The sequence below is a fragment of the Apus apus genome, chromosome 18, assembly GCF_020740795.1.
Source record: "Apus apus isolate bApuApu2 chromosome 18, bApuApu2.pri.cur, whole genome shotgun sequence".
Lineage (NCBI taxonomy): Eukaryota > Metazoa > Chordata > Aves > Apodiformes > Apodidae > Apus > Apus apus.
The window spans coordinates 3684994-3707151 of record NC_067299.1 but is presented as its reverse complement, the minus strand read 5'-3'; the positions used below and the strand labels follow the sequence as shown (position 1 = coordinate 3707151).

At 44.0% G+C, this 22158-nt stretch overlaps 1 protein-coding gene across 2 annotated transcripts in view; it reads right to left on the bottom strand.

Annotated features, from left to right (window-relative positions):
- VPS53 (VPS53 subunit of GARP complex) overlaps positions 1 to 22158 on the bottom strand; it is a 60719-nt gene that overhangs the window by 36512 nt on the left and 2049 nt on the right. For both annotated transcript variants that reach the window (XM_051635710.1, XM_051635711.1), the window contains exons 2-8: positions 21523 to 21603; positions 20569 to 20618; positions 19712 to 19778; positions 7606 to 7692; positions 7220 to 7335; positions 5957 to 6076; positions 313 to 391 (exon numbers count right to left, since the gene is read on the bottom strand). In XM_051635710.1, the coding sequence (XP_051491670.1) occupies positions 313 to 391; positions 5957 to 6076; positions 7220 to 7335; positions 7606 to 7692; positions 19712 to 19778; positions 20569 to 20618; positions 21523 to 21603 (600 nt within the window). The remainder of the gene's footprint in view (positions 1 to 312; positions 392 to 5956; positions 6077 to 7219; positions 7336 to 7605; positions 7693 to 19711; positions 19779 to 20568; positions 20619 to 21522; positions 21604 to 22158) is intronic.

Genomic DNA, 22158 nt, shown 5'->3' with positions numbered 1-22158 from the left:
TTTGCATCCAGCAAACAACCAGAAACCTGGGTGAGAAGCTGAGGGAACCTCACTGTGGTCTAGAGGGCTCCTCACAGAGCTCATGGCAATAGCTGTGCATGACATGGCAGAGGAAGGGTGTCATTTCTCCCCCACATTCACTCATCAGAAGCAATGAGAAATACACCTAGCACCATGCAGCTTTCTAAAATAACTCTTAAAGAGAGAGATCAAATCTAGATGTAAAATGAGATTAAATCCAGTGGCAATTATGTTGAAAAGTTTTTCAGCAACACTCGTCAATGGGAGGAAAAGGGGAAGTGAGAACTTTACCTTTGTACCTTGAGAAGGAAAAGCTTCCTCAAAGTCAGCCAGGATCTGCTGTCCCAACTCATTCTGTGCTGCCTTCACCCTGAGGAGGACAGAAGCAGCAAGGGCTTTGGTGGTGGTACAACAATGTCACTGTTTTGCTGTCTGCAAACATTACTACGAAGTGAACAGAAATGCTAGCAGCTGCACACAGGTTTTTAAGGGACAAAAACCTTTCCTTGCTAAAGGAAAACATCCACATTAAGAAGGCCTGGATGTCAAAACTGGGAGAGCATTTGCTCCCTGAATGACACCAGGATGACAACTCCAGCTGTACAGCATTGATCCCTGAGCTGTAGCAGAACACATCCTAGATGCCCCTGCCCTGCAGCAATTTAGTATTTTAATAAGGGCCAGTTAATCAGCTGAGAAATTAGCAGGATTCCTTTAATGCCAATGTGATCAGTTTATCTTTACATTCATTTATGATGACCACATTTTAACCAAAGTCTGTTTCTAAGACATAAAAATCTTCACAAAGTCCCAATCTTCACAGTGAACCTTTTGCAGCTCCAGGTGCACTGACCTACTTTCAAATGCATCCATGTGAAAACTGTTGGCTGCAGTTTTATGCTATAAATTCTCCCTGTCTTAAGAAGCATAAAAGAGCAAAGGTATGAAAGGGGTGAAAAAGTTTTGAATAAGCCACAGTCTTGCTCTTTATTTAGCTGAGAAAATGAAGCTTTCCATTTCCAGAAATAAAAGTCAATATGGCTTAACTGATACTTGTAGGGAAATGGAAATGCCTCCACATACTAGAAAGAGCCAAAACAAACAGGCACTTTTATCCCTCTGCAGCCCTTGAATTCTTCCATCACTTTTTATTATACTGGAAATGCTTGAAGGTCTAAACTGATCATTCAAAGCAGTGAATTTTTCCACTGAGATTGATATGTTAGAAAAAGTGGCTACATTTACTTTTGTGAAAATATTTGTCCAGACTGTGGAGAGAAGACTTTAGATTTTTTTTGTTGTTGTTGCTGTTTTTTAAGACCCCTCAACCTTATCAAGGAATGATCTGTTTCTTTAATCTTCCATTTGAGGTCCACTAGTAGCAAAGCACAAGATGACCTGACCATGCTGGAGAACAGGCTGGATTCTTTAATGTTGCCAAATGCAGAAAATTCTAGTCCTTCAAAAATGGCAGCTGAAATATAACTTTATATCTGTGATGACCTGCCTTATCCAGGATTTATTGATGGGGATTTTGCTGGAAAAGCTTCCTGCCTGCAGTGTCAAACATAATTCTCACTTAAGCTCTCTGCTTCACAGGAATGTTTAGAAATTCCTCTGCTCTTCCAGGTATGAATCCTCAGTTAATACCTTCATAAATGTGAAACAAAAGGGATTCACTAATATGTTGAAGTAGGAGTTGGAAATTTAAGCATTAAGGAGGAACCCAGCCCAGCAGCCAAATTCACAGGTATAATCCTGCTTAAACTGCACTAGCAATTCATGTGAGAAAACATCACAGACCCTTTGATCCTGAAGAAAAAGCAGGAACGTAAAAGAAAGAAGACCACTAGACAGGGATTGAAAAGTTTATCTTTTAAATAATCAAGAAACAAGAAGTCTTTAGTATTAGGGGTCCCAGAAATGAATGAGTTTGTGTCAACAACTGGCAGTACTACCTGTGGTACTTCCTTCCTTGAGACCAGCTAGAGGGACCTTCCCGTTGGACAACAGCTGCAGCACCAGCCCAGGGCAGGCACTGGGAGCAGCAGCCTCAAGACTCAACAGATTTTAAAGAGACACTGTCAAGCAGTTAAAAAGCCCTTGTCCAGGGCCATGTTGGTTTAGGCTCTGATTCAGGAAAGTACTTAAGGATAGTCTGAACAGGGCTTCTCATAGCCTTAGATTAAGAAACTTGCAGGAACTTGGATGCTAAAAATCTATTTCTTTTTTTTTTTTTAAATCTGTCCTGCTTAAAAATCTCTCCGAAGCAATCAGGGAAAATGCATTCAGCCTTTTTTTTTTTTTTTTCCCCTTTATATTTGTAAGATGGGGATAAGGCAGAGACATCAAAGTAGCCAAAGGTTTAGGTATGTGTGAGCAAGGAGAGGCAGCCTCACTGCCCTCTCAGGAACCCTCCCTCCTCACACAGGTACCCACAGACACGCACAAGCATCTTCTTCCACAAACGTGCAACCAGAAACATGAAAACGTTTATGCCATCTCTTTCCAGCGTGATTGCTTAGGTAGAGAACACAGGAAGGCACTTGCTTTAGCCACTGGAGATTATTGCTCCCTAGAGAGAGCTGTGAGCCTCTCAATAATTCAGAACAACCTTCATGCAATGGAAACCGCAGCACTAAAAGCCTCAGGCCCGTGGCTGCCTCCGCCCACATCCACCGCGCAAGGATTCTGCACGTGTGTATGAGTGCATGTTTAACCACCTGCAGAAAGTGATTTACCCACCAAGGCTCAGCAACCCCTGAGAACACATTTAGGGTCTCCTCTCAGGTCGGTGGGATAAGGATCACTTTGCCAGACTCAGTTCCCAGGCAGCGTGCTGGGATCCGGCAGCAGCCGTTCCCGCTTGCCGCAGAGGGAACTGCCTTTCCCTGGGGTTGCTCACGTGTGCCAAACCTTTGGTCACCCGAGTATTAGTGATTGTTGTTTCTCTGACTTTTGTTTTATCATTAGTGGCTTTCGTTCTCTGTTTCCCCTGCCTTTAAAAAAATAAAAACAAGAAAACCCACTGTTATGTTTCAAATGACATTAAATTACTAGAAACCACAACTCCCTTAGCCAGAGCTACCAGAAATCTTAAACTAGGCCTGGCAGCTTGCTGAGATAAAAAGAGGCTGAGCTAGCCTGCTTTTCTGTGGCAAACTTATAATTATCTTTCTCTTAAATACTTTCCAGGCTTTTTTCCACTATCTGCAAGACTTTCTCCACCACTTTCATGGGTGGATTTCTGACCACTAACTGTTCTCTCCCTCCAGACAGAAAACAGAAGGGAATTGAGAGATAACAAAATATTGCTTTTTGTTACAACAAACAACTTCCAATGTACTCTGGAAGTTGTTGTTTTAGGAACCCCATTAGGAAAATATTTACATTTGGATGTGAGCTCTGACATTTTTATATCAACACTTAACGGGATCAGCAAAAAGAAGCCAATTAATTGAGAGCTCAGTCCAGGTTTTCCAATTAATAGTTACTATGGGATTTTGTTTGGTTCTTTTCAAAGGGGCAGAACAGGTGGGAAGCAACATAAAAACCACATCATTAGTTTTCACAGCATCTAGGAGCAAGAACCTAAATTGAACATCCCATGACAAAGAGCACATCCAACACCACCAAGCAGGCACTTTCCCTTCCCAATGGTTTCCCACCCATGTTTGGCTTTGCTCCATTCACACCATGAAAGAGAGGCTCTTTATTAAAGAAAGCACCAGAATCTGCTCGTTTAGCAGTCTATATAATAGACCTATTGTATATAAGAGCCTTCAGTTACACTGACAGGTCTGTGCCAACATCTAATAAAGCATTTCTTGCCTTTGCAAGCATCCAAAAGGCTTCACTTGTACCATTAAAGCAAACTGAGGAGATATCAAACCCCAGCAATTTCAGCCTAAAAATAGCCCTGCGAGAAGCCAGGCAAACTTCCTTCGATGTCTCACGAATTACGAAAGGATTTCCAAGCAAAGAGAGAGAAAAGTCAACTCCAAATTGGGCCCTAAGATGTACACGTGTAGCCCAACTCCACAGCAGATCTGAGCGTGCCCCAGACCTCCCTGCAGGAATTTGCTGCCTGGATGTCAGAGCAGTAAAGAGATCCCAGGAACACCCCGGGTGCAGCTCTCCTCTCACCCCACAAGCAGCCGCTTCTATCGCTACCAGATGGTGCAACTCTCCCTGTGTAAACACTGGAAGGAAAACCCTGCTGAGGCAATTCTAAAAATAGGAGGAACAGACTCTCTTGAGCTTTTCAGATCCTTATCTTGAAGGGAGAATAAAACAAAGGAAGTTTTCCTCCATGTCTTTGCCAGTCTCTCTGGCGTGACTTGAAACCCCTGTGCCTTTTAGCAGCAGCATGAATTGCTTTCTATAATTATCAGCAACTACAAAAGTATTAAATAATCATCCATCAGAAAGGGAAAACCAGCCAGAACTCTGGACCAAGGCTTCAATTATATTTGGCCTTCAAATGGCCAATGACAGCAGGTTTCTGCCCAAGGGCATTACCACTCTGGCAGAAAATGAAGCAAGTTAGCTTTCTGAGCATGAGGTTGGAAGAGACAACAGCCTCAATTCAGAAAATCAGTGACATGTTTATATTTCCTTGATGTTCATGTTCATTTAAGTAAATGCTTATGGTCAAATGCTTTGCTAAAACAAGGCCCCATCTCTCTCTCTGGATTTAGGGTGGATTTTTCTTTTGCTCTGTCTCATGGATTCCATCTGGGTACAGAAAGTCCAACAGATCTACATGAAAATATTACAAACAAATTATTCAAACACTGTTTCCAAAGAAATTAATTACTGTGCCTGGAAGGTTCCTTCAAGTACCTCTGCAATCAGCAGTTATCTTAGGCATCAAGAGGATGGTGGTGAGAGATTTGCAGTTCTCACACTGAAAAGAATTGCTCTGACGTCTGGTTGTCTCATTAAGAAAGTTCATTGCTAACGTCAACAGTTTGTTTGCATTTCTGAGCTGTGCTCAGCATTACTACAGGCTGTTGAGAAGACACCATGTGTGTGATGCAAGAGAAGTAAAGCCTGCTGGAAAGCAGTAAAATAAGTTTTTGGACAGCAATGTCCCCTAGAGCAGGGAGGGCCTTGTTCCCTCAACACCCAGCTGTCACATCCCAAATGAAACCAGGACCCTGGGAGATCTGGTGGCTTGGTCACCACCAAGACTTCACCTGCTGCTGAGAAGGGTGGGCACTGCTGCTGGGGCTGCACCAAAACTCAACACATTTCAATGCGTAACTCTGAGATGGAAAATCATGACTGTGCAAGCTCAGCATAAATGTCCAGAGTAGTCAGGAGTTCTGCATGCAGTTTGGGGAAGATTCTCAGCAGAACTGGACAATGGGAGCAGGTTTTGGTGCTCAGAATAACTGAGTTTGGCAAGTGCACAAAAATAAATCCTGCCTGCCTGAGCCCTTGGGCAACTGTGCAGTTTGACAGCAATTTGCCAGCAGTAAAGCACATGTCTGGGCAGAAAGGGGCCCCAGGTACCACTATGTTAATGCATATATTTCTGCTTCATGCCAAGCTGCTGAACTGTATCACTGAGGTTAAGAAAGCAGGAGAAAGCACCACCTGAGGGTTCACCACAAACACCTGCACACAAAGATCAAAGAAAACAATTTGCATTTCCACAATTACTCCAGGTAAGGTAAATCAAAAGCCAGTCAATGAGAAGCACTGATCATTCCTGAGATACATCTGCAGTGACTACTGTTATTTAACAGAATAGGCTGGTCACGATTTGAGCAAACTGTGTCCAGTTTTATCGTGTTTGTTTTGGCTAGGAAGAAGCTCAAAGGACCATGTCCAGCCTTTACATCCTTGAGAAACTAATTCTTACTAATGTGTTTTCTAGCCTTCCTTCCCAGCAGGTGTGCAAGTGCTCAGGGTTTGATCCTTTTACCTTTCAGAAAGCTGTCGAATCTGAGGGATCCCCATGTATTTGTTGAAGTGCTCCAACACATTCACAACACCTTGGAGAAGGTTGGCAACCTCCCCATATTGTCTCCTCCTGGTCATAGCCCTGTAGAGGAAATTAAAGATTTACTAAGGCAGGTTCAATGAAAATCCTGGGTGGCAATTCCACAGGTTCCCTCAACCCCACCAGGTCATGCTGGTCCCTACTGACATTTATTTATCCAAAACACACAACTCTTCATTAACATTCCAATGCAGCATTAAAATTTCACTCAACTGATGCTAAAATAAACCAATCTGACACCCATCTAACAATGCCTCAAAAAAACATAAATGTCAAAAGCAACACTTGGCAAAGAACATGTAAACTACTGAATGCATCCGCTTCCCAGTGTGGGTCTGGAGGCAGTAAATGCTATTTCACTGTAATAACCTGAGTTAAGTCATTTGTCACCACACACAAAGTGGGAGTTAAAGCTTCACAGGGAGGAGAATCCTTATGCTGAAAAGCTATTAGCCTTGACTTTTCAGTTAATAACTTTCACAGGGAACTGACAGGAAAAAAAAAATCGAGTTTATTTATTTTTATTTAATCCTTTAGGATCCTTCCAATGCAGACAGCAGCCTAAGTCAGATTTAATTCTGAACATTTAACAGCCCAGTGTTCGTGCTATAATCCGAGAACAGACTGTGCCTGGGTCTCTCAACTTCACAGGTGCAGTATGTGAAAAAACTGTATTTCCTTAGCCTGTGTGTTCCTCAAGCACATTAAAACCCACAAAGGATTACTAGAAACATCTATCTAACTCCACTTCACACAGAGCACAAGCTGAAATCTCTCTCAGAACTAGAGTAGACCTTCCTGAAATAAAAAAAAAATCTTATCCCAGTTTGAGACATAAGACTGCTAAAAATACCCCCAACTCCCTGAAGAGCACATCCCTCAGGAGGACACCTAAGTGCACAGACTGTCTTACTCTTTAATGAAGCCAGACTCCTTCCTTATCACCAAGGATCAACACAGCAACTGAAGCAATTGATGATGCAAACCCTTAAATACAGCAGCAGGGGTTGCAGGTCCCTCAGAGCAGCACAGAAAGGACCTGCCAGCAAAAATCAAGACTGCAACCTATTAAGTAAACCTCCCTCCAGAAAAACAAGCAGCTGTTACAGACCTATCCAGAGCCCTGTGCCAAACTCAAGAGCTCAGCAGTGGAGTCAAAGCACCACTAAAAATTCACACACTTACTCCAGCGAGTCCACACCCCCTGCCAGCATGTGCAGGTGATTGAGGGTGGTGATGGAGGTGGTCAGGTGACGTTTGGCATGATCCAGCTGCTTGATATCCCGGGTGATTTCTTTAACCTAGGGAATGAAAAAAACAGAGTCTGGTTAAGTATCAAGCCACAGAAACAAAACTCTGAAGAGGTAAGAAGGGTTCTCTCCTCCCTTCAACAAGCTTGTGGGCTCTACACCACATTAACACAAGGACAAGGGTACGGGTTCAACACAGGCTTGACAGCAAATTCCCAACCAGTCAGCAGGACCAAAGACAAAAATGTGCCCTTCTTAAGGAGAACTGGAAGCAAATGTGTCCCCCTCCCTTTCAAAGGCTAGAAAGAAACTGCTGCTCACCATTTGTTCAGATTTTTCAGCCTTGTCTTTAATATCCTTAATTTTACCAAAGAGCTGTTGAATGGCTTTCTGGGCTTCTTCCAGGGCCTGGAAAAGAAACAAGGTCAGTGTGAAAAGAAAACCTGCATTCATTTTTCACCTTCTAAGAAATACACAGTTGCTCCCCACGGCCCCTGGGCTGCAGCAGGGGAGCTGTTTTCTTACAAAAAAATGTATCAACAGCACATCAGAAGTCAATGCACCATGTTGGGATGTTTAAACTGAGTGGACCAGGGTTTCAAGATCCATTTCACAACAGCTCTGGTGAAACTCAGTTGAGATATACTATGGAAGCACCTCTGTAATAAGAGCTAGGAATAGGTTTAAGGTAACTGCAATAAATGTTGATGCATTACATGTGAAAAAATATGTAGAAGTTACTCCTGATCAATATGAATTTAGAGCAGGAAAAGGAAACCTCCAGAAAACTTCTATGCTCATCATTAATGCTAAATAAAAGATACACAGCATTACATATGGAACACTGAGTGCTTGCCTAAACCTCTCACTGAATGAGCAGGGTTATTATCCTGTTGGAAAATGTGATGCACATTTTGCTGATTCCTCTGGGGTGGGCAGCTCAGCCTCCCACCCCCCTGCAGGAGGAACAGCTTTTTCTAGGCAGGTTTAGCAGGTGAAGAGGGTTGAGCACAGGACATAGACCCCACCTGGATTTTTGTGCTATTTTACTGCAAGCTTCTTGGGGCACCTGGTCCCTTTTACACCACGATGGTGCATCCTGACCTCACACAACCAGCATGAGCTACATGTGGATTCAATGAGTGAAGCCACATGTCCAAAATCTGATTTCTGAAGTAATTCAACATGTTTTGCCTTCCCAGCTTGATAACATTTCCAGCTACACTTTGTTTCCCACTGTTAATTGGGCTTCTACTCGTCTGGTTTCATATCCAGTCCCATGACCAAGGTTACAGCACAAACTACAAGCTCCTTCAGCAAATAAATTTAACACATCTTCATTTGGAAATGTATGAGCAAACTATCTGCCAGGACCTTTTTGCTGGAACATAGCTGCATTATAATAAAAGTATTAAAGTTGGAAACATTTTATAATTCATTTTCCAGAGTGGGGAAAAAAATCATTTCACCTCTGAAATATCTCCTGAATCATGTGAAAGTTAACACTTTATCTGTTGGTGTCACACAGCTATTGTGTAGCATGTTCACCAAGAGAAATGAACAGACAAACTGCTGCAGGGACAGCTGCTTGAGAAAGGAACCCACCACCTCCCTTGCATTTGCCTCCAGCTCAGCCACCTTTTAGAATGAAGTCTTCTCTTCCATTTGGATTAAAATGCAAACCAAAGAACTAAAGAATGAGCCCCTCAACATATTCAGCTATCACCTCTGTGCTCAGTCCCAGACCATGGCTGCAGCACATCACTCATGTGGGCTGCTAAGCAAGCAACAACTGTCTTGCATGCTCTGATATTTGAGTCTGTGAAAAAAACCAACAAAACAAGTCAACCTGAAATTCTTCCCAGATGCCAAGTGCTGGGTCCCTTTGCTTCAGCACTGAAGTCAAACACTAATTTCTCTGCATGAGAACCAAGGAAATATAAACTCCAGTTTTAAGAAAACAGCTTGTATGTGATAAATGGTGTTCATTAAGGGATGATGAACCAATATCTAGGACATGAGAGTAGGTCTAATTATTCAAAATGTAATACAGAAGCACATGAATGTATCTAACAATTATTCTTGCACCTGTAAAGCCGGAGAGGGGAAACCACAGCCATGTCAAAGGCTACAGTGTATATTGGAGAAAATGCATTTCCCTTCACATTCTGCTCCTGTTAAGACAGTGAATCATGATTTTTAAAAGCATTTTCTTACAATTTTTGTTATTATTTTATTAATAGACAGTTTATTTTGGACAGAAATTCTGAAACCAAAACAAAATCAAGAGAATAGAAATTGTTCTTATTCCAGCATAGCTGGCTGACACGATGAACAACATCCAGTAATCTTACATCTGTGGCTTGACACAGGGGTCACCTTGCATGACTAATTTATTGGTGTCCTTGCCAGTGCAACTGGGAAACACGTAAATATATGCACCCCCAAACATGTAAAAGTTACATTCTGGTGTTTTCTCTCTTACAACAGTTCATTTCAGGGGCAGAGGACCACGAATAAATAAAGAGGCTGCATACATAATCTGTTGTGGTTATATGAAACAAGGATGTTGAAATTAAGGTTGCGATGTAGTGGAAAAACACCATATGACTCTAATCAACAACTGAGCCTGCAAGCTACAATTAACCCATCAGCATTATTTATTAAACTTCATGCAACCTCTGAGGTCCCTGAACATCAGACACCAGCTGAGAAATACGGCATGGACAGGGCTCAGCCTCCTGAGAGAGGCAGAGCCATTGCTCAGCGGTGCCTGAGCCACAGCCATGGAGCATTTTTCCCTAAGGTTTGGCCCTTGGATAGCCCAGCTGCACCATCAACAGGAAATTTAGCAGAGGGCAGGACTGGCCACAGAGTGAGAGACTCAAGAGGGCTCAACATAAGGCAGGCTTGGGCTACAGATCACTTTCCTCCTCCTCCAGTGTCGTGTGTCTGATCCTCTGTCCCAGCGTGGGTTTCAGGAGCATGTCCAAGCTGCAGGAGGGAAGAAGGGGATGAGATGGTGGGGTGGGATGGGATGATGGGGTGCCTCTGCAGGACTCTGTCCAGCTCCATGTGTAGCTCTGCAAGAGGTACAGCCCTAGACCCGACAGACCCAAACCACAGCTCTTGGCAGGGAATATACAGGGGCATCCTTCCAGTTGAAGACCATGATGTATTTTTAGCCATCCCCCTTTCTCAGCCAGCCTGTATTTACATGTTGGGAGCTTCTCTGCTCTTGTGTTAACAGCAGAGATGAATTGTAGGAGACTGAGAAGCCACATACGTGAGCTGGAAGATCCAACTCTGTAGCACATGGCGAGACCCCAGGTGAGCCAGGCAGATGGAGAGGAACACAGGTCTGCATCAAATCCTCCAAAGCTGGAGGGAAAAGCAGAGCCCATGAATCAGCTACAGCTCTTCAGCCTTCTTCTCCTTGAGATGCAACAGGAAGAGTCCAAACACACCAGTATAAAACAATAGGGAGAAGAGTTAAACCATGAATCACTAAGAAAAAGACTGCCTAAAATAGCTTTACTTGGCATGATCCCAAGCAACTTCTAGGGTCAGCCTGCACAGCATCACTTGTGTCACCTTCTTACATGAGATCTTCCCAGCAGTAAAAGGAGGAAAGAAAATAACCCAGGTGAGTGGTGGAACAAAACCACATCTAATTAATTAGATTTTGAAGTGATGCATCCTTTAAAAGGTTACATTCCAGCCATTTACAGTGCCAGACTGACAGCAACACACACAAACCCAGCACTAACAACAGTTCTGAAGTTAAAAAAAAATCAACACGGTGAATTACAGTTGGTCTCTCCAAATTCCCCCAGCCACTGCAGAGGGACAGAGCCTTCTCCTCCCCCCCAAGCCCAGGTATGGAGCTGTCACGTTGCTCCATGAGGCAGCAGAGGCTCATTAGTGGGTGTGCTGAATTCTAAATACCTCTTTATTCATCCTGGCAGCAATCTTGTGCAAGCAAACACTAGGAAATATCAGACAGGATTTAAAAGAGGCCCATGTGTTACTACCAAATGTCACTTAACTGTGAAAAAAGTAAATTTTCTTGCTTGCTTGAGAAACCCTGAAATTGGGAACTAACTGAATTAACACTGTTCTGCCCCTAGTACCACTTAAAATATCTCAATAGTTTCCACATGCTCACCAGTGTTGCACTACAAAGGTGTTATTTTTATTTGATTCTAGCCAATATAATATTTCAATTGGATGTTATTACTCGCATCAGAAAGCTGCCCTTTACTAGATGTTTTATAGACACTTGACACATCTGCCAAATTCACAGCATCCAAATGTATTTTTAATGCTACAAATTGGGCTGTGGTCAGGATGCTGAGAGTTTAATGCCCCTGGATGGGTCCCCAGCCTTGAACACAGAGCGTTAATGCTTCTTTCATTTGCTGCCACACTTACAAGGCAGATCAATGAAAAATCTAGACCATCTAAAAATAAATTCCCATCCCCAATTCTCTAAGGAACCTCGGCTGCAGAGAATTCAAAGGAACTCCTGCACACTGTGACCAGCCTAACAATTTCTGCCACTAAAGCCTCGTACAAATGAGTCGCTCCAGATGGAGAAAGGGTGGAAATATACTTTGATTCTCAGTCTGATTTCATTTTAGAGAAAAGTCTGAAGTTTTACAGCTAGGGATAAAGCACTGCAGCTGAAGCCAAGAAGGCTTGTCTGTGGGAGCAGGGTGAGACTGCACTATGCCAACTAATTTCCCTGAGCAGACAAACCTGAAGGGCTCATCACACTGGGTTTGATTTTAGCAGATTTCTACCCCAGGAGTCCATCAAATACTACAAAACTACTACAATTGTCACTAACAAATAGTTTTCTGTCATCAGCTCCAGTCCTAACCACTAAGGCTGCACAGGACATTTTAAATCAACAAAGCAGGTTACATCCAACACTGCATCAAGTCTAAAATTGTTACTATTGCCCCTTCACTTAACCCCCCAAATCACTCTCAGAAATCAAACCCCACATTCTGGATAGCTGCCCTAACACTGACAGAGACAGGAGATGAAATGAGAGGCAATTTCCAGGTTGTGCTGATTGAAACCTTTTAAGTTTAACTCCTGAACCACACTCTGGTGTCAGTCTAACACCCTCCTGAGGTGTCATTTTTGACTGCATTGCCCAGCCACCATGAAGACAGGTGATGTGCTGGAAGTGACATTGCTTTTAGTGGTCTTACTCCAGTGAGTCATCTTACACAAGTTTTATAGTCAGGCATTTAATTTGCACCAGAGTGACTTGGCCATTTAAAGGCTGTGTGAGTTGCATAATGCTCTAGCAAAGCATTCAGCTTCACCCTGCTCAGACCTCAAGGTGGGTTACCACAGGTTCATCATGGGAAGTTGCTACAGGTTCATCACATGGCTCCACGTTGGGAGGAGAACAGCCACAGCCTCCCCCCACACTCTTCCTGCTTAACACATTAAACACTGTTGTCACGCAGGGAAAACTCCCCCATGCAGACACTTATTATTTTCCTCATCACTCCTCTTTATTTCAGAACAGCAAAGCTGTGAGTCTCTGCCCTTCACATAATTTGTTTACACCCTGATTGCTGGTTACTGCACCTCTCTGTGCCCATGACACACCTGGTCCTGCAGGGCCTCTCCTCCCAATAACCAGCTGCCTCCGCTCACCCTCTGCCCCAGCTCTGAGCTGCCTGGTTTTGTTCAACGGCAAGTGCTGCACATTGAATTTGCCTAGGAAGTCTGTAAATGACTGAGGGATTCCAGCCTACTTCTCTCCTGAGGAGTTTGTACATTGCAGGTGGTGTTTTGGCTGTATCTGCAGTATCAGAGTTGTGCCTGCCCCCTGCAGGGGTCACATTCAGCAACTGCTCAAGCTGCATCCCATTTTGCAAGGTGAATTTATATTCAGGTTGAGAATTTAGAGGCAAAACTTAAGTGGGGAGAACGGACAGTCATGCCATGAACCCTACAACTAGGGATTTTGAAGTGGAAATGCTGACAGTTCACCTGCCACAAGCACAGAGGTAGCACAGCTGGAACAACAATTAACACGCTGAAAATGTGAAACAACCAAAAAAAAAAAAAAGAGAACCAGAGTAAGAAGAAAAACTCTTTCCTGTTGTCAGGATTTCTATTTTCAGGCTGGGCTTCTGGCTTTGCTGGCATCAAAAGCAACCAGCACTGGCTGTGGAACAGCCAAGCCTCACTTTATAGCTCGCATTCACCTCCAGCGCCACCAGCAAGAAAACGTGTCCCGTGCCAGCTCCAAACACCACCAGGTTTCCAGCCAGGACAGCGACAGGGTCTGTCCCCCACCTTTCCTTACAGAAGCACAAGGTAGGGTCAAGCTTGGCCTTGCTTCTGCCCTGAACCAGGCTTTGCAGCAGATGGCAAAAGCTATGCCTGACCTCTCTAGCCAGCTGCAGATGCCAGTTTTCATGGCCAGTAGCCAGAAGGATAATGAACAGCACTATTTCTTCTTGACATGCCATTCACCTGAAACCCTTCTCAACAAACATGTTCTAGGCTAGAAAAAGCTGTTAGGTGAGAAACACACTGTCCAACTGTCATCATTCACTAGGGAAATGACTCTAAATGAAACTCACTTTTGATTTATCTTGGCAGCTCAACTTCTGTTTATTATTCATTGGTTACAAAAGAATATTATGGGACTTTAATCGCTTGACTCGAGTCTTACAGAATCTGCTGCATGATTTTTTTTAAAATATCTAAAATTACACAGCTTAAGACACAATATTTAACCCTCATCCATTCACCATCTTAAAACGTCTTGAAATCTAACACTAGCCTGTTCATATTTCAGAATAATGACCCATTCATCAAAAAAACAGGAGATAGAGCTTAGCCGTGCAGAAGAGAATGAATAGAATTGAAAGATGGTGCCTACAACATCAAGGACTGTGACACAAAAAAGCCCCCAAATATTTATAGACTTAGACTTCCTGAGTTAGTAAGAGCATATGGTGATTTTCCTTGGTCCTGTGGCCAAGGAAGAAGCACATAATCTGATGTCTGGAAGCGACTATAGATTTAAATAAATAAGTGAAAAAACGTGCCTATGGTAGGAGAGCTGAAAACACTGCCTGCCTGAGCTCAGTGTGAAACACAGCCTGCAGTCAGAAAACCACCTCCACCCAAGCAGGTAGAGGCAAGAGAGGCTGAAGCAACAGTGCTGTTCATTAAGGATGTTTATGCAAACAGTGCCCAAAGCCACCTCCCTGCCTGCCAGGCTGACACTGCCTGTAACCCAGCACTCAATGAGGACAAGGGGACAGGACAAGCCACTGGCTCCAGTGACACCATTTGCCCTGTAGTTCAGGACACCACTAGCCCACCAGTAGGAGACTGCCATACTCCCCACAGCTCTCTTAACACATGCAGCACCCGCATCCCTGCCCTTTTCTGCTCACAGTCCATATTCATCTCTTTCTTCCTCCCTATATTGATTCTGCAAAGTGTTTCCTTATCTCTATTTACAGAAAAGAAAAAGAAGACTTATTTCTTATACTTCCATCTATGATCTTGTCAAACTCAATAACCTGTAGGCTTTTTTCTATGCCAGACACATCCTCCTCCTCCTTCTCCAGGCTTCACCACCACGAGACACCACAGCACGTGCAGGGCAGGGTAGGCAGTGGAAGCCTCCCCACTGTTTATTTTTACATGCAAGGAGAAAGGACAGCACCAGTTACCCAAGGATTGGGTGGCTAATTGAACTGTCTGCTGCTGTGCTGGGTTCAGCCGGGGCAGCAAGAATATATTTGTATTCTTTAACCACAGCAGCTGCCATCTTTTCTCTTGCACTGCTGCAGTTGGGAAAACAAAATACATTATTGTTCTCACAGAGCAAGGAAGCAGGAGCCAACCAAAGCAACCCCAGTTATCAACCAGTATCTTCAGCCATGAGAAACATGAAAGGCTTTTCCCAGCCCAGAAAACATCCCTTTTCTCATTAACACTTTGTTCTAGCACTGAGCCAGACCCTAATACAGTAGGAGATGCTGAGTGACAAACCAATCTTTTCTGTACAACAGTCTTTGCTCATTTGATTTCAGGCACTGACTTTATGCATGTGTGCACACAGGGCAGAAAGGGAACATAGACTAGATATAACAGAATAACAATTTTTTTACATTCAAACTATAAAGCCACAAACCTTGGAAATCCTCTTGAATTCTTAATTCCTTCAGAAACAGATTTTGTATGAAGCTGCCTCACCTTTACTGACCTGGGCACCCATGTCCTGGTTGCACAGATACTGTCAAGGGTTAAACTGGAGTGCAAAGGCTACTTTAACACAAGGACAAAAGCCTGATAGATGAAGCAGCCTCAGCCAAACAACTAGTAAAGGCACGTCAGCAACTGTCAAAAAAATTACAGCCAGTCCATGTAGAAGGTTTAGCAATAAACTAAAGAGTGACAAAACCGTCCAGAGTGTGGTAAACGCTCAGTGGAAGAATCTATGGGAACTTTTTATACTACACCCCAGGGCAGAGAGGAAATGATGCCACAAGCTGCTCTGAGCAAGGTCAGCCCAGACTCCAGTTCAGCAGCAGCTTGGAGAAAAACCTTACAGAGGAAAAATGGGATAGTGCTGGCTACCCAGAACTGCAGGCACAGCTTGAACCACATATTGTTACAACTGAACCACAGCAGCTCCTGCATCCTCAGCCTCTCCCAAGGCATCCCAAATAGCCCAAGTCTGGGACTCCCAAGGAAAATCTGATTACGCCCTGCAGAGGAATGTTCCATCCACGACTGTTGTTTCCTCCCATAAAAGGATCATTAGTGAGATAATTTCTGAAGTCCATGGCATTGTCTCCAGATCTTACTGAAATATCGCACCAGGAAGGGGAAGCCAAATGAGCCAGACTATTTTAAGGCTTTTGCATTTGGAGGAAATTCTAGGGCAAAATTTCAAGAAGGCAGATACTTTGAACTGGGAAACATTAAGCTTTGTGGAGAAGGGAGCATTCCTGTCTTTGGAGCTGCTTAAATAACTCTCTTGGGGCCACTTCTATTTGATCGACTTTATTTTTAGATTTAGAATCTGCTTTTTCAAGCATCTCAGTATTATTTTATATGAATATGTGTATGTGATCAAGGCTACTTGGGAAACAGCTTAAGAGTTAAAGACTGACTTTAAAAAACTATTCTTACATACCTACAATTCACCTCGAAGTCCTGGTCAACGATCTGGGCACCCATGTGGAGCTCAGAAGTGTGACCCCACCGTTACCAGTGCCACAGCACAGGCCAGACTGGGAAAGGAGACTCAATCTTAGGGAGTACAGGGGCTGGATCTGCAACTAGGGTTTTGAACTTGCTGTTTCCCCTAAGGTCTCCTTTCCTCAAGGAGCATGGAGAACACATTCCCGTGGCTGCACCCGCATATTCCCCACTGGGTCTGACTGGGATTTAGATTGCTCTAACTGGGAGAATAACATGCAGCAGTATTCAGACATTTCTCCACTGGCAGCACTCCCTCACCACGAGCGATCAGTAAAACCTTACCCTGATCTCAAAAACAAGGCTGGGCTCCCCTCTCCTGGACGGCTGCAAAGGTGCAGCTCTCAGCACGGCTCAGTGAAGCACTCACTGCTCCTCCACACCAGGGGAAAAGCTGCTTTGCTGGGCTCAGCTGGGAAATTGCCCCATCCCCAAAGAGAAAGCAAAGGCTGTTAAAGGCCAAATACCCTTACTTTGTCTTCTAGGAACCTGCCTGGTCTCCAAACCAGTGGAAGTAGGGATGAAGTAAGTCAAAAGATAGGAACTGCTGTTTCAAAACCCAGTCTGCTGCAAGTACTGCACACTACAGGCTGGGGACATCCCATATGGTGAGAAAGCGTTATAAATGGGAAGAAGTATCTGGAGGTTAAGCTTTTTGCTGTGGTTTTAAGCCTTTTTTAACCCTATTGCACAAGTTCGTTGCCAACTGCTTCTTTACTAATCAAGGGTGGTTTGCAGTTACAGTTACTACAAAAAATGCAATAATGATCTTCATCCTGGGCTTCCCAAGGGAGGGGTTCACAGAATGACACTTCAGTCAAATTCTGCAGGGAAATACTGGTCTTGAGGATATAAATTTCCCACTAATTTAATAAGAACAGAAGATCAGAAGAAGAAAGAATCTGATTTTATAGTGGTATCTGATATGATAGATTTGATTTTATAGATAATCTGATTTTATAGATTTCAAACTACAAACTACTACCAGAAAAGGTAAATAAGGAAAAAAGCCCCTTTCAAGCCGCACTAATTCCCTTCCTTGCAGAGCACTGACTTGTCTTAAAGGCACCCTGTTTCCAGTTGTTTCAAAACAATTTCTTATCATACATTTGAAAATGAAACCCTGTCTCTCCAAGTGGGAGAAGCCAGGCCTTTTGCTCTATGAAAACATTTCTAGGCGTCCTTGCTTCCCCAGAAAACAAGCTGGAAAAACAAAGGCACCATTCAGCACAGGAGCAGGCAGCTGGAAAGCAAGGGTGTCACCCCCACAGTTGGGTATCAACAGGGTGGTCATCTGCCTCCCTCCCCCAGCCACACAGGATACACTGCTCAGAGAAAGTAGGGCTGCAGGAGAACAGCAAATATTTCCTCTAGGTTTCCTCTGTTTTGGTTCTGGGGAGACAAATATAAAATTTCCCCTCAAACTGAACTGCAACTCAAGAGCTCCCCAGGACTGTAAGATGACCTCTTCTGCTGCTGCTCCCTCCCACCAGGTAAGATGCAAGGCCTGAGCTTCCTGATGCTCCTCTGCTGCTTTAAACCTCAGGATCCAGCCAAGTCCTGCCACTCTAATCGTTTGGTTCCAGCATTTCACATATGAAATGCAATCCAGGTGTGAAATGGCAGATTTGGATTAGACACACAGGAAGAAAAAGCTTACAGTGTTTCAGATTCAAACCGTCTTCTTACCATAGAAGTAACACTTGCAATAACTGAATTATTTCAGTATTTGTCAGGATCTCTTCAAGAAACAACTGTTCTGGGAGGCTGTCTGGCCTTAGCCTGTGTAGTCTGTTCACATGCAAGCTCTGCTTCTACCTTGCAAAGCAGCAAAGTGAGGGAAAATGGGAAAACTGACAGCTAAATACAGGAATATTTGTGATTAACTGCACCTGCAGTCCACTTGAAAGATACTCTGCACAGACATGCCACAAACACATCCATGTTTGAAGATTTTCACTTGGACAGAAGTTTAACTGGTTCCTTTAGAACCAACCAAAATGAAGGGCTGCACAGAGGGACCTGCCTCCCCAGTGCTTCAGAGCAGGATCCTGCCCAACTCCACCTGTACATGCTTTGGGAAACTTCAAAGGGATTCAGGAGTGAAAAAACACAAGCCAAAGCTCTAAACAAAACCTGCTGAACCTCCTCAGCACTGAGACTCTCCTGGTATCCTGCAAGCACAGCTGACCACTTTTGTTCATCTCTCACCCTGTTCATTCCTAGGACCTTGAGGCACTCCAGGCAATTCTCATCCACAGCTCTTCTCCATTCCACCTTTTTGTGGTCTTCTCTGAATTTGTCACCTCAAATAGGCCCTTAAGATTACAACAGCACCAGCTTTCCAATAGTACCCAAACTCTCCAAGCACTGCACTAGTTTCCACTCCCTCAACTTCTGTAATTGCCTCCCCACTCGATCCCTTGCCTCATCCCTGTACAGTGATTACAGGCAGCACCACTCCCTGTGCCACATCCCAAGCACATCCCCAGTTTAAACAGCATTACTCAGACAACCAGGCAACCATTAAACTAGCTCTACTAGGAGATGTAAGCATCTCCTGTTTTTCTGAAGGCAATAAAAAGGCACAGATGAGATAAATAACTCTCCCCAGGCCATGGACTCTGTGGCAGAGGTAGAATTAGAAAGATAAATACCTCCAAAGTAGGTACCAGGAGGCCCAAACTCAGTGCTCCCCCAGGGGAGCCCTTGCCCTGCTGCTCAGAGCTGTGCTCCAAGCAAACACTTTGGTCAAGCAAAAGGCACTCACTGATCACCGAGTGAGACAAGCAAGATGAACTGGCACTCAGCTTAGTCACTGGCAACTCAGGATACTTCAGCAAACACCCTAGTTAAAAACCTAAATAGCCTTTTATTGATCCTCACTCTGCAGCAAATGTGCCTGTACCTATTTAATCCCATTCATTTTCTCATTAGCTTCAGAATGACACAACCACAGGTCTCCTGGTTTTGTTTTTGATTTTTAAATCAATTTCTCATTCACTTCCCTTTGGAGGGTGATCAGAAAAAGCAGGGCAGCACAGCTGCTCAGCTTGCAAAGCCATTAGTGCAAGAGACAACAGAATCACCTCCTGAACAATGAGAGCTGGTCTCTGCCTGCCAGAGCCACAGCTCAGCATCACCAGAGATGAGGTGCACATACCTGCCTGCCATCCTGTCCCACGTTGGTCTGTCCTCTCACCACAGTCCGGATGTTCTCATCCAACCTCCTGGAGAAAAGAGCCCATCATGTCAAACTCATTCTCTATGTGCCTGACCCAAACAACTGGGGGAACCTTGAGAGCTACAGAACAGATTGAAAATATAAGAGCTGGTGCTACCAATGCTGAACTCATTTTTCTGTCCTCTCTCTCCGTAGCACATCACATCATTTAAAAAAAAATAACAAACATTTCCTCATTTAATCAGAGCTTCTCACATTTCTCTTCCCTTTAAGCACTACTGTCAGTTTTCCCTTGTCTGTTTTCATTTCCACTTTCCTCACATTAAAGAGCTGTCTCAATCACTTCAGATTGGTGTTGCCAGACTGCACAGGACATTTAAGTGTTTCCTGCACACTTGTATTTATTATGTACTTTTAGTACCAATAATGACAACTTAAAAATATATAAAATATAGGTTTTTACAACTGCTATTCTGACCTCACAAACAGAAGAAGTTTTCAGCAATCGAATGTTCTGGGTAGTTTGTTCTCTCAGCCTTCATCCTGTACTAAAATTTGGTACTTGCTGATCCTTAGTTCATTGTTTTTTCAAAGCTCTACTTTGCAACCAGCTAAAATAACCTGAAAGGCACCCATTATACAGTAGGGGTGGAGTATAAAAAAAGAATTACAATTACAGGAGTAATTTTTGTCTCTGTCCCACTATTAGACTTGAGGCTGACCCTTTGAAGCCCATTAATTCCTATCAGCTGTAGTGAAAGGCTGCATTTATGAAGACTCAGTGACAACCAGACTGCTTGGCCACCCGAGATGCAACAAAATGGAGGAACATTTACCTTATTTTCAATCTGATTTTGTTCACAACTTCATCGATGTTGGCCAAAGACTGCAGCAGGAAAAAACACAAAGAGAAGTGAAATGGGGAGCTGTTCCCTGCAATACACATCAGCTGTGCCACCCCACACTTTCTCCTGGGTGGTATTTGACAAAGAGGAGAGCAATGACTTTGTTTTACAGACCAAAGAACCAAGACATACAGAAACGTGGCTGCTCCTCAACTCATCTAACGAAGAGCAACAAAACCCAGGCAGGACAGGGTGCAGCCCTGGGGGGGGTGCTCCCTGCTTCCCACCCAGCCACAAGCAAGCAGGGTGCCCCAAGCCCTGCCATGACAGCTGAGATGCTCCCCAAATGCTGTGGTGACAGTGACCTCCAGTGGGCACTGGGAACTGAGCCCTCCCCTTCCCTGGGCAGGGACCCTCCTGCAGAGCCCAGACACACTACACAAGGGGTGGGGGAGCTGTGGTGGGGGAACTGCAGGGGGAACAGCTCTCCAATACTGGCAAAGGGAAAAAAGCCAAGCCAGCACCACTCACAAGCTGACTAGAAACTGCTGAAAGTGAAAAAAGCTGGTGCTGCAGATGATCCTAAATACTGTAAATGTCAGAACTGACTCACAGCCTGATCTTCAGCTGCAGAAACACCTTATTTTTGTAATAGCTTAGTCCAAAACTGCCACTGGGGCTGATCTGGGGAAGATAAAGTATGGATATGAGCCCATGGCAACCTTGTTCTTTACTTTGTCTCAAAACAAACAAGAAGTTTCAGACATGAATGACTCTCTAAGAGACATTTCACACAAGACACCTGCCTTACTAAGAAGTTGTTATTGTTACAGCTTTACCACCTGTTTAAAAGAAAAGGCTTGGGTACAGGTTCAAACCTGCCATCAGTCACTTACTATCAGGTTACCCCTCCACAGAGGGGGCTGTGCTGTGAGCACTACTTACTTGCTCTGTGGGAAAGAGAGTATTAATGTATTCAACAGCATTGAAATCTGCTCTGTCCAGAGGATCTTGGCTGGGAAACACCTGAAGGGAGGAAGAAAAAATACAATCAACATCCTTCACCATTAACTTCTGTAACTTTACACTGTATCTACTACTTTTAGTTCCTTCAGCACCCACTTCTGATGGTGTTTCACAGTATTGTTCTTAGAAGCATGCACAGAGAAGGATCAAGCCTCTGCCCAGGAGTAAAGAAGCTCCGTGCTCTGGAGGTCCCTGACCTATTAAAATTCCTGTGGGTATCAGCCTGGGTAGACACAGATAATACACATACGTGCTTCCACGGACAGCCTCAGCACAACCCATCCTGTGCAAGGAATTCCTAAGACACACGGGTCATTAATTATGCATCCCAACCCCAGCGGATGCCTCTGCTGTTGCCAGGAAATGAAACCCCTGCTGAGGCACTGCCCTTATCTTGCAAGGCCCCGTGCTGAGCTGGAGGATTTGCTTTTCACAACCAGGTTAATAGGAAACACGGTGAATTAGGAAATGGTTGTACAAGTTCCTTGGAGACTGGGGTTTGCCACTTGCACATTAAAAAAACAGGGAGAGAAGCAGAAGTGCTGAATGATTCTT